At 40.8% G+C, this 13,233-nt stretch overlaps 1 protein-coding gene across 1 annotated transcript; it reads left to right on the top strand.

Annotated features, from left to right (window-relative positions):
* The first annotated feature begins 228 nt into the window (after positions 1-228).
* Positions 229-12,987, top strand: LOC141648294 (E3 ubiquitin-protein ligase UPL3-like). The gene is made up of 17 exons (XM_074456839.1): positions 229-1,381; positions 2,079-2,189; positions 2,298-2,414; positions 2,501-2,671; positions 2,756-2,917; positions 3,386-3,634; positions 3,723-3,844; positions 4,240-5,665; positions 6,364-6,453; positions 6,958-8,508; positions 9,601-9,825; positions 9,914-10,018; positions 11,136-11,216; positions 11,312-11,380; positions 11,493-11,621; positions 12,182-12,301; positions 12,576-12,987. Exons 1-17 carry the CDS (start codon positions 500-502, stop codon positions 12,639-12,641), a joined length of 5,676 nt encoding a protein of 1,891 aa, XP_074312940.1. The 5' UTR covers positions 229-499; the 3' UTR covers positions 12,642-12,987.
* Positions 12,988-13,233: the final 246 nt, after the last annotated feature.

Here is a 13,233-nt window from a genome sequence, read left to right as displayed (position 1 = left end):
GGGCATATGTGAGAATAGAAAGAAGGCAGGGGTACAAGTGAGAAAACGTAAAAACACAAGGGTACAGATGAGAAAAACCCTATGTTTATTATGGGCTTTACTTACCGGACTGGTCTCATAATAAAAGACCGTCCTATATAACAATTTGTCTTAAAAGTAATATAACCCATATAAGGAAATTAAAATGAAACGGCCTAAAATAGATAGTGTAAACCATTTCCATGAAACGGAGGAACTACAAATGATAAAGTATAAATGTAAACGCATAATCGTAAAAACCTAGGTATTCCTTTTCCATTTCTTCCCTCTTTTTATCTCTACTCCTCTGTCCTCTCCAATTCACTCTCACTTTACCGTACAATCGAATCAATTTCCTTCAATTAGGGTTCTTCAATTCAATTCCGATTATCACCTAACCTAACCTAACCTGTCTGGATTACAATTAGGGTTTTCACCAAACAAATGGTGAAGATCGTCGACATTCAAATCCAATTTACGAATGGAAACTCGTAATCGGAAGCGCGTGGATTCCGCTTCCTCTTCTTCCTCAGTTGGTCCCACCACACGCGCCTCCAAACGCACGCGTTTATCTTCTCCGCCGTCCGCCGCCGCGCCGGTCACTAGGTCTAGGGTTCGAACTCGGCTTGCCGCCGCCGCCACTGCCACCGCTACCGCCATTAACGACGCTATGGACGCGCCGACTTCATCTCGCCGTCGTTCCGCTGATAAAGGTAAAGAGAAGGAGCACGAGGTTAGGGTTAGGGTTATCCAAACAGAAACCGAAACCGAGTCGGAACGAGATCGTAAACGACAAGAACAACAGCAGCAGCAGTTGAATATAGACGCCATGGATGAGGAGGAAGATGAAGATGATGATCATGATGATGATGATGATGATAGTGAAGAAGGAGGTGCTGGCGTACGATTGTTGCACCAGAATTTGACGTCAGCGAGTAGTGCGTTACAAGGATTGCTTCGAAAACTCGGGGCCGGGTTGGATGATTTACTTCCGTCGTCAGCAATGGGTGGGTTGGGGGTGTCGTCATCGCAGCAAAGTGGGAGATTGAAGAAGATATTGACAGGGTTAAGGGCTGACGGTGAGGATGGGAAACAGGTCGAGGCATTGACACAGTTGTGTGAGTTGCTTTCGATTGGGACCGAGGATTCGCTTAGTACTATCTCTGTTGATTCGTTTGTGCCGGTTTTAGTTGGGTTGCTTAATCATGAGAGTAACCCTGATATTATGTTATTGGCTGCTAGGGCAATTACGCATTTGGTTGACGGTTTGCCGTCTTCTACTGCTGCTGTTGTGCATTATGGTGCTGTTAATTGTTTTTGTGCTAGGTTGCTTACTATTGAGTATATGGACTTGGCTGAGCAGGTCTGTTTCCGAGTCCTGTTTTGTTTTTTTTTAAGTTTTCCGAGTTAATTGCTTGCGATTTTATGATTGAATGAATGAATGATAACAATATTACCCCCAACTCCCAAAGTTCTTGGAAATTGTGATTGGTGGGTGGAATGTACACGGCGTTACTTCCGTGTTAGCTCTAACATGAAGACGTTTTTTTGGTTTGTAGATGACCCAAAATAAAAACTCTGTTGAGAATTGTATCATAGGGTATTGGTTTAGCTAATAAATGAATGAATTGTAGGTTTAGAAATGTGATATTTGTTAGTAAGTTTCGTGAGAGACGGTTATTGTGAGACCATTATACAAATTACAGGAAAAATGGTACGACAGGCACGAATCACAGTTAAATATGAACTGGGTAGCTTATTTAGAAAATAGGTACAAAAGTTAAAGTCGCATTAGTTCACGATCAGCAATAGAAGGTTCATTTAAAACACATAAAGGGGAACGTAAGAGTAGTCTTTCTTGAGAGACCATCTCTCCCAAGTTTTTGTGTTGTTAGTTTCTATTTCGCTGATTTAGCTATGTATATTGATTGGATGGTAATATGGTTTTGGGGTTAAGTAGTAGTGTTTGCTAGTAATTGAATTATTGAATGAATGGTTAGAATAAGTAATGGGAGGGATTATGGTGATGCTGATTATGTTATTGTTTGAACCGGGAACAGTCGCTGCAAGCACTTAAGAAGATATCGCAAGAGCACCCTACTGCATGTTTGCGAGCTGGTGCACTTATGGCAGTTCTCTCTTACCTTGATTTCTTTTCAACTGGGGTTCAGGCAAGCCTTTTCTTGTGCTTTCTGCCTTTTTCAAGTGTTGTTATAGTGACTCAAATGCAGTTGTTTTTGAGGATTCAAGTTCTCACCTATTGTATCTGTGATTTTTAGCGAGTCGCGCTATCTACTGCTGCAAATATGTGTAAGAAACTTCCTTCGGATGCTGCTGATTTTGTGATGGAAGCTGTTCCTCACTTGACGAATCTCTTGCAGTATCATGATGCAAAGGTTAGGGCATGAAACCACTATTTACTGTCTTATCAGTCACTTTATGACCTAAAGTTGTTTCCTTATAAACTATATGTGGAGTGCAGGTTCTTGAACATGCTTCTGTTTGCCTTGCCCGAATTGTTGAGGCCTTTGCAACATCGTCCGACAAGTTAGACGAGCTTTGTAATCATGGTCTGGTCACCCAGGCTGCTTCACTTATTTCAGCTAGTAATTCTGGTGGAGGTCAGGCCTCCCTAAGCACTTCTACATACACCGTAAGTGCTGTAATTAATTCGTTGTAAGCAGTATATTCTTAATAGATCATTACGGTGCTAATGTGATGTAGCTTACGATTATAGGGCCTTATTCGACTGCTCTCCACCTGTGCAAGTGGGTCCACTGTGGGAGCAAAGACTTTATTGCTTTTAGGAATCAGTGGCATTCTTAAAGACATTTTGGCTGGATCTGGACTTGTGGGCAACATGTCTGTTTCTCCTGCTCTGAGTAGGCCACCTGAGCAGGTACACTTTTGTTAATTTCCCTGTCTTAGTAACTTGCTCATTCAATTGCGGTTGAGCTGGCATCTTCTTTTATCCATTACAACAACAACATTATCCCATTGCCTCAATGGCTCCCGCAAGGGGGTTGGATGTACATGGCCTTACCCTTGTGTTAGCAACACAAAGAGGTTGTTTCCGAAGTGACCTATGATGGAAATTGCATCGAGAATTGCAACGAAGGACCGCTACTTAACAAGAGCAAGAAGCGCAACCAGTTTGGTGAGCCGTTTTGATATATTCAATCATAATCCAGAACCAGAGAGTTACTGAGTCTTTGGCTCCATCGTAAATATGGAACATTCAGACTGCGTTATTACTTGTTGATGTGTCCGAGCCATTATGCCATTCAGACTGCGTTATTTTGTTTTATCACTTGCTGGATAATTTCGAGATTCCAAAATCTGATGTTGGATTTTTTGTTTTATTTAGATATTTGAGATTGTGAACCTTGCAAACGAGCTGCTTCCTCCACTTCCACAAGGTACAATATCCCTTCCAGCAAGCTCTAATTTATTTGCAAGAGGACCTCTTTTGAAGAAGTCACCAACCAGCAGTTCTACCAACCCAGTTGAGTCAAATGGAAACACCCAGGATGTCTCAGCAAGAGAGAAACTTCTCAGTGATCAGCCAGAGCTTCTGCAGCAATTTGGAATGGATCTGCTTCCTGTGCTGATTCAGGTCACAAGAGCTAAAATCTTTTTTACTTGCAAGCTCCAAACATTCATGAATAGCTGGTTGTTTCTAATATACTTATTATCTGGAACAGATTTACGGGTCAAGTGTAAATGGTCCTGTTCGTCACAAGTGTCTTTCAGTGATTGGTAAACTTATGTATTTCAGCAACGCAGACATGATATCATCACTGAATACTGAGACGAACATTTCTAGGTATTTGCCTTCTGTTTTGCTAACGTACTGCAAATACTTACATCTCAGCAAGCTTAAAATGAAGGAGAGGGGGAATGAAGCTTCGGTCTTTTTTCTCCAAATCTGTATTAAGGGGACGGAAGGGAGGTAGGAGAAGGATAGGGAGAATGGAGCCTTGTCCTTTACTCTCAAAATCTTTCACATGATTGGAGAGATTTTAATGTCACTTGCAAGAGGGAAAAGGGATCCCTTCATTTCCTTCCTCTCCATTTCTGTCCAACCTCATTTGTTATCCAAAAAAGTAAAATCGCCCCCTGCCTTTACTTCGGCTTCCCTCCCTTTTCCCCCAAATTCATACGTCCAAACAAAGGTTTAGTTTGCTTATTACTCATCTTGACATGTTCAATTCCTTTCAGTTTCCTTGCTGGTGTCCTAGCGTGGAAGGATCCACAGGTTTTGATTCCGGCCCTCCAAATTGCTGAGATCCTTATGGAAAAACTTCCGGAGACATTCTCAAAGTTGTTCGTGAGAGAAGGTGTAGTTCATGCTGTGGATTCGTTGATACTAGCTCCTCCTTCAACCTCTATTTTGCCTCAGACTGCCACTCCTGATAAAGACAATGACTCAACACCTGGAGTATCAACACGCGTACGACGTTCGAGGCGACGCAGTGAAAACCAGCAGCAAGATGCAAACACTGCTGAAGAATCCAAAAATAGCGCCTCTACTTGTGTTGGTTCACCTCCTGGTTCTGTTGAAATTCCTTCTGCTAGTTCCAAACTACGCTCCACGGTCAGTGCTTCTGCCAAGTCTTTGAGGAATAAGTACTTCCCCTCTGATCCTGGGGCAGTTGATGTTGGAATTTCTGATGATCTATTACACTTGAAGACTCTATGTGCAAGGCTGAATACTGGTGTTGTGGAGCAGAAGTCTAAATCTAAAGGAAAATCTAAAACTTCAACTGCTTATGCTGTAGATTTTTCAGTTGGGAAGGAGGAGAGCCTGGTTAGTATAGTATCCGAGATGCTGGCTGAACTAAGCAAAGGAGATGGAGTGTCTACATTTGAATTTATTGGCAGTGGTGTTGTCGCTGCTCTGTTGAACTACTTCTCGTGTGGGTATTTCTCCAAAGAGAAAATGTCAGGGGCAAATCTTCCCAAGCTTAGGTTACAGGCTCTTCGAAGATATAAATCGTTTATTTCTGTTGCCCTTCCTAGTAGTATTAATGAAGGGAACAGAGCTCCTATGACTGTTTTAGTTCAAAAGCTCCAAAATGCTTTATCTTCCTTGGAGCGTTTTCCAGTTGTTTTAAGTCATTCGGCTAGGTCATCAAGTGGAAGTTCCCGACTATCGTCAGGTTTAAGTGCATTATCTCAACCATTTAAGCTGCGTCTATGTAGAGCTCAGGGTGAGAAATCTCTTCGGGACTATTCAAACACTATTGTACTGATTGATCCCCTAGCTAGCCTAACTGCTGTTGAGGACTTTCTTTGGCCACGAGTTCAAAGAGGTGACTCTGGGCAAAGGCCATCACCATCTGTGGGAAATTCTGATTCTGGGGCTACAGCTGCAGGAGCTGGTGCTTCTTCACCATTTGCTACTGCTCCTCCCAGCTCTCGTCGTCAATCCTCTAGATCTAAATCAGGTGTTAATATCGGAGATACTAGAAAGGATTCATCTCATGATAAATCTAGCGGCTCTTTGAAAGGGAAGGGAAAAGCTATACTAAAACCTGCAACAGAGGAAACAAAAGGTCCTCAAACAAGAAATGCTGTGCGAAGAAAAGCTGCATCAGAGACGGATGCTCAAATGAAATCAAAAAACGAAGAATCTAGTTCTGAGGTACAATGGATGTTTATTTCTGCCAATTTATTGTGCTATTACTGAAACATACACTTATCTGGAAGCGTTGTATGTCCTCTGATATGGTACTAACAGCCAGGGAAACGTAGGATGTTTAATAATAGGTTTTGGCTATCCTATCTTTGATAAACCCGAACTATGCATTTCTTCTGCTTGTTAAATGTTGCACTTCTTAGGCTTCTTGAAAATCAGGCTGCTCGTATTTAGTTATTGGTTGCCGCCTTAGTTTAACAAAGCGTGCCTCGTGTGCGCCTAAGGCACGCCTTGTATGAGGCACTAGCCAAAACGCCTTGGTGCATTTTAGGTGGCCTTTTAGATAGGGCCCAGCTAGCGAGGCTCATTACTACTCACTTTCCATATTTTTTTATTTCTAGTTCTTTAATCTACCATGATTTGCCACATTATTCCAAACTTCTATCCCTTTACATGCTGACAAACTTGAAATTTCTAAAAAGGGGTGTAGTTGCAGAAAAAATTATATGGAAAATATAATTTTGTTACCAAAAATAGTGTGCCTAAAGCGCGCCCTCGCTTTGGGCCTCAATGCTTTGGCCCCTTATCGCCATGATGCGTCGTGTGTAAAACTGTTCAAATGAAGGTTGCCATGCAGTAATTGGTTTGGAACTAAAACTGTTCATTAACTTCTGATGTACATAAATATCCTTTGTTACTTTTAGGATGAAGATCTTGACGTGTCCCCTGCCGACGATGCATTGGCGATGGAAGATGATGACAACTCAGATGATGAAGATGAGGAACATGAGAATGTATGTGAACTTGTTTAATTTATCATGTACTCATAGTTGTTTTGATCTTTTACTCAAAAAAAGATGTATATTTACTGTTTTAATCTTTGTTTTTTCTTGCAAAGATATTTCAAATAGGTTTCTTTTGCTTATCTCGCTGCTTGTGACGTAGTCGTCGTTGTTTTGTCTTAGCCAGTTCTGTTTTCCGCTAGTCGAGTAGTAGCTATAGCGATGTGTTTGCGACAAGTCGTATTTGTAACTTCAATCATTGCTATTCTGTTAAATTATGTATTTGTTTTGTCTTAGTCGTATTAGTAACTTTTTACATTGCTATTCTGCTAAAATACTAGGTTGGCCTTTCTTACGGCCCTTGATGTACAAAATGACTATGACATACTTATATGTAGATTGATTTCTTATGTGTAGAGTTAAGCATGGATCGACAATGAGCATGTCTCAGTTGTCAAGTAACTTCTTATTTATATTATCAAGCTGCCTCATTTATTTATGTATATGTTTTTGAAGGTACTGAGGGATGACACATTTCCTATGTTCACATCCAACAAGGTGCATGATGTTAAGTTGAGTGACTCTGCTGATGACACTGCTCCTGGGCCTGCTACTAGTGACTGTCAAACAACTCCGGCTTCTGGTTCCAATAATAAAAAGGCAGCTGTCAAAGGCCTAGATTCCACTGATTTTCGGAGTGGAAGTTCTTTTGGTTCAAGGGGTGCAATGTCATTTGCTGCTTCTGCAATGGCCGGGCTTGCATCCAATAGTCGAGGTATTAAAGGAAGCCAGGATCGTCATGGCCGTTCTCTTGGGGGGTCGAGTGAACCCCCCAAGTTAATTTTTTCAGCTGGTGGGAAACAGCTTAACTCGAATATGACAATATACCAAGCCATCCAACGACAGCTAGTTACCAATGAAGAAGATGACGAGAGGCATACTGGATGCGATCTTGTTACTAGTGATGGAACCAGGCTGTGGAGTGATATTTATACAATCACATACCAAAGGGGAGATAGCCAAGCTGACAAGTCATCCACTGGCATTTTGCATTCTGGCTCTTCGTCAAAGTATACCCAGTTAGGATCTACATCTAATTCAAGCTGTGATGCTTCATTTGGCCGATCTCTTCTAGATAGCATTCTTCAAGGGGAGCTTCCATGTGATATGGAGAAGAACAACCCAACATATGAAATTCTGTCACTTTTACGTGTGCTTGAAGGTTTGAATCAGCTAGCACCACGGTTGAGAGTTCAGTCAGCTTCTGACAATTTCTCTGAAGGGATGATTACAAGTCTGGATGAGATGAGTGTCACTGGATCTAGGGTTCCTACTACAGAATTCGTTAACAGTAAACTCACTCCTAAATTGGCTCGGCAGATGCAGGATGCACTTGCCCTTTGCAGTGGCAGTCTCCCTTCCTGGTGCTACCAGTTGACAAAAGCTTGCCCATTTTTGTTTCCTTTCGAAACCAGAAGACAGTTTTTTTACTCAACTGCCTTTGGATTATCCAGGGCTTTGCATCGCTTACAACAACAGGGTGCTGATGGTCAAGGGTTGAATGGGAGGTTACAACGTCAGAAAGTACGCGTATCGAGGAGCCGCATTTTAGATTCTGCTGCTAAGGTTATGGAAATGTATTCCAGTCATAAGGCTGTACTTGAAGTTGAATATTTTGGTGAGGTAGGAACTGGCTTAGGTCCAACATTAGAATTCTATACTCTCTTGAGTCACGACCTTCAAAAAGTTGATCTAGGAATGTGGAGGGCAAACTGTTCTTTTGATAAGGCCTCTATGGAAGTTCTCGATGATGATCACAGCAAAGCTGGGAAGGTGGAAGATTCCTCAGGATTGGGTTCTGGTCCTACTGCAAATATTGTTCTCTCTCCTCTCGGATTGTTTCCTCGGCCATGGCCTCCAAATGCCGACTTTGCAGACGGTAGTCAATTTTTTAAAGTCATAGAGTATTTCCGGCTGCTTGGACGAGTGATGGCTAAAGCTCTTCAAGATGGAAGGCTTTTGGATATACCTTTATCAATGGCGTTCTACAAACTTGTCCTTGGGCAGGTAACGTGGTGCCTCTTTTTATTCAAGTTTTATGTGTTGACCTTATGGGGTTTACTTTCAGGTTTTTTCACATCGACAAATTTGTTTTCCTTGAGAGCTGTGTGTTTTTACAGCTTGCAAAGGGACACTTCTATTTACCGTAGATGTTGTTAATAGGTTAACACGATTTTCTTAACAACCCCCCCCCCCCCCCCCCCCTCTTGTCCTCCTTTTAAAATAAGCCCCATAGGGCAATGACCCCAATTTTATGGAAGGTGAAAAGACCAAATAGCCCCTCTTTCTTACACCCTTAAGCCTATGCTCCTTATTCTCGTATTCTACATACCTTGCCATAAATACCACAATTCTCCTCCATTTATTACCACTACTTTACCTCCCTCCACCATTCAATGACTACCACCATACCACCCTCCAATATTAACTACCACCACTGCTGTGCCCTCTGCCCAACCTCCCTCCACCGTTCTCTTTACCCAACACCACCGTCGCTCCATTAGCAGTGCTCGTGGCGGTGCGAAGTGATACTTAAGTGGTGTTTTGTGGGGCTCACCTGTTGTTGGTGGAGCAGTTTGGTTGTTGGGTCTGGTGATGGGGTGGGGTAGTGTCACTCTGGTCTAAGGGGTGGTTAATATGGCGGTCCTTGGTGTTTGAGTTGGTGAATGGGTTGGGTGGTTGTTGGAGATGAGGAGAGAGAGAGTGGTGGTGGAGGATATGGAAATGGAAATGGAAAAGAAAATAGGATGATGATTTCACCTAGGGTTTAATAATGTTTTTTTAATTTGATTAAATATTTGAATGTATAATTTAGTGGGTTTAGTACTTGAGTTGATGTTAGGAATTATAAGGGTCTAATTTATAATTCACAGTTGGTGGCGTGTTCTGTAAAATAAGATGTTTATGAGGATAGAATGGACATTTTGATCATATCAAGTTGTCAAAAGAGGAAGTAGGGCTAATCCAAGTAAGCGAAATGGGGCTTTTATAGTCTTCTCTGTATTATTTATCTTCATCAGAGGAGTTATATTAATTAATTTCCCAGTAAATTCACCTCTTTTTATTTCATTTACCTTATTTTGTGGCTGTGTAATACAGGAGCTTGATTTGCATGATATTCTTTCTTTTGATCCCGAGATAGGGAAAACTTTGCAAGAATTACAAGCTTTAGTTTGCAGAAAGCAGTATCTAGAATCAGTCGGTGGTGATCATTCAGATGCAGTAGCAGAGTTATGCTTTCGTGGAGCTCCAATTCGAGATCTGTGTCTGGATTTTACACTTCCTGGGTATCCGGATTATGTCTTGAAACCTGGAGACGAAAATGTAAACACCATTTGCTAAAATGAAATGACGCTGAATTCTGTTTTTTCGAGTGTAAGTTAATCGCTGATCTTCTTTGGGCTTATTGCAGGTTGATATTGATAATCTAGAAGAGTATATCTCGTTAGTAGTTGATGCCACAGTAAAGACTGGAATTGTACGACAATTGGAAGCTTTTAGGGCAGGATTTAACCAGGTACTTATTTCCTGTTCTCTTTTCTTCTGATTAGGCAAGAATTGATGGTGCTCTGTAATTTCTTGGAAGGATTGATCAATTGCGAGGTCCTAGATCTTTTCTGTGGATTGATCGTTCTTTTCTTTAAAAAAATATATTTGAGATAGTCGGTCATTTTGAATAACAGATGAAGCGGGACAGTGATGTTAAATAGGAGCAACTATTTAAGCCTCTCTAGTTGGAATACTTTGTTGCTAGGCTGCATTGGTATCTTAGTAGTTTCATGCTGGTGTTCTCATTCTTTATACTCTTGATATCAAGTCTGGAGGTCTCTGTTATAATTGCCAGCTCGTATTCATCTCAGCAGTGTTCTCTTATTTCCTTCTCCCTCATAAGTAGTAATTGTGGACCTGCTCAGTGGTCACGTTTACTTGAACACTTTTTGAAGTACAAAATTACCATAGAATTTGGCGGAACATAACTGGATGTTTAGCCTACAGGTCAAGTATGCCACCGTCTTAATAAAATTCTATTCTGCTTCTGGTATGGACTGTAGGGGTCTTGTTTTTTCCATGGATAGAACTATGCTTCATTTGTTGCTGTGAAGTTGTTATATATTTCCGAGTTTTTTTTTTTCCTGTTATGTTGACAATTGTTAATAATCTTTCTTGCCTGTCTATCCAAATGGTGGTCTCTGGAAGATAGCAGCTAAAGTGACTAGAACTTAAGATTTCTATGTTTGACTACAGTGAGATATATGCCACATCTTGCGTGTTATGCTACTGTGTGGTAAAACGAGGTCGGATGTAAGTAATGTTACCCATGTGGCCATGTGTCAGAAACATATAAACGATGTTTTAGATGACCCATAGTGGAAAATTGCGTGATATGCTACTTAAGAATGCTCCTGGAAATATCAGGGTGAGGGGGAGGGGCCGAAGCTGTATCTGGATAACCAAATTAGATAAATCATTTTTGATCTGGTGTGGGATGTTTTAGTGCTAGTTCCTGTTGGCATTTGGCATTTCCTTTATTGTCAGTAGCTTTTGGAAGTAGTGGTTTTGAGTTTGATTTTGTTCACCAGTTGTTTGCGTGATACATTTAACTGGGACTGATTTTTGATGTTTGTTGTAATTAGGTGTTTGACATCACCTCTTTACAAATATTTTATCAAAGTGAGATAGACTACTTACTCTGTGGACGTAGAGAATTGTGGAAGGTAATATATGTTTTTATTTAGTATATTTACGCGTTGATCACTGTGCTTATGAGTTGTGGAATATTGGATTATTGGCTCATTCATTCTTTTGGCAGGCTGAGACACTCGTGGATCACATTAAATTTGATCATGGTTACACAGCCAAGAGTCCTGCAATTATCAATGTATACTTCTTTCTAGAACCTGATCTAGAAACTTCAGCTGGCATTTTATTTTCATTTAAATTCCCTGTAAATCTGTAGTTCTGATGAATTCTATTCTCTGTCACCTATGCAGTTACTTGAGATCATGGGGGAGTTCACGGCAGAACAACAGCGTGCCTTTTGTCAATTTGTTACAGGCGCACCAATGCTTCCTCCAGGAGGTCTAGCTGTACTGAATCCCAAGTTGACTATTGTGAGAAAGGCAAGTATTGAATCCCATGTTACTTGGATATGGATACATCCGACTCCCCCTTACCCCACAATTTGCGGGAGCTATTGAGGCCTTGGGGTAATGTTGTTGTATGCTACTAATGTTGAGGCATGCTGCAATTTTTGAGACATGGGGTTATGCCTTAAATTGAGGATGTGGGTAGGGGCTGCGTCATCAAAACAAATTTTTTATTACGAGTTTGAAATATGTAGGCTTAAAAGTGGAATACAAATTGTTGAATATTCAAGGAATCAAAGGCTTTAAACTTAAAAATAGGTTTCAAAGGAGTCGTTTCATATTATATGCTTAATTTCATAAAGTAGTCTCTTCCTCTATATTTGTCACTTGGGCCTCCTTTTCATTTTTGTTAGAAGTATCAGGTTGGAAAAGGATCACGTAGAAATTCCGTACGCATATTCTTTTAGTGTCTTGTTGGATATGGGTAGGCCGCACAAGGAAGAGTTGAAGCTCATCTTGATATATCGATTTACCCTTTTGTACTTACTATCTTATAATAATGTGTGATTTCTGATATGATGCGTATGACACAGCTTTCTTCCTCTGGGACGACGGCTGCCAATGGGACAGGGGCTTCAGAATCGGCGGATTATGACCTGCCCAGTGTTATGACATGCGCTAATTATCTCAAGCTTCCTCCATACTCAACCAAGGTACTCTCGAATTTCTCTTGTGAACTTCTGGTTTATAGGGATTTCCATTAACAGTACTATTTGTTGTTGCTTTACGAGTTTACGGTATTAGTATTATAAAGCTGTTTTTTATTTAGCCCGAATACCCTTGTATTTTTTCTAAATAAATGACTGCAATGATTTATGGTATGGCCGTACGCATATAATTTTTTTTAATGTTTGCTTTTACGGTAAACCATTTTATGCGATTACCTTGCATTACTTGTATTATTCTAATGTTATCATGCGTGAGCAGGAGGTAATGTACAAGAAATTGCTGTTTGCTATCAATGAAGGACAAGGCTCGTTTGATTTGTCGTGATTGCCTACCGTACTTGTGTTTTCTGCTCTGAATGATATTCAAGCCGAAAAAGTTCCATCTTCTCCTAGGGATGAATATGTTGCCGGAAGTGTTACACTATTTAATTTTATCCTAGACATCGGCCTGTCAAAGTAATGGCCGATATCAATGGTGAAGATTTGCTCTCAGGCGGTGGCGTGCAGGGGGAGTTCCTCCGAGTACTGGGAACAGTTTTTTTTTGTAATCTTTGGTACATTTTGTAAATAAGTCCTTGAACCTCAGTTAAAGATTCAGATAGTAGTGTTCTAAGTTACCATTTGTTGTCCATTAATAATGATTAATAAATTAATAATAGTGAATTAGTGAATATCATCAGATGGGTTTCGGCATGTGCAAGTTAAGAGACTTCAAAGCTTCTGTGGCAGAGGCTTTCGATAGGTGTTATCCGAAGGTGAATTTATGATTATCCGAGCCAAAATCATCTCAGGAGGCTTGGACGCCTTTGCCAATCCGTCTAGGGGACACATTCTCAAATAAGATCGCATGAGGGGGGCACATTCTTCAAATTAAGAATCACCTTCACGGGCAATGCATTTCTTTCTTTGACCCAAAA

This window comes from Silene latifolia, chromosome 3 (assembly GCF_048544455.1).
Source record: "Silene latifolia isolate original U9 population chromosome 3, ASM4854445v1, whole genome shotgun sequence".
Classification (NCBI taxonomy): domain Eukaryota; kingdom Viridiplantae; phylum Streptophyta; class Magnoliopsida; order Caryophyllales; family Caryophyllaceae; genus Silene; species Silene latifolia.
This window is presented reverse-complemented; position numbering and strand designations above follow the sequence as displayed.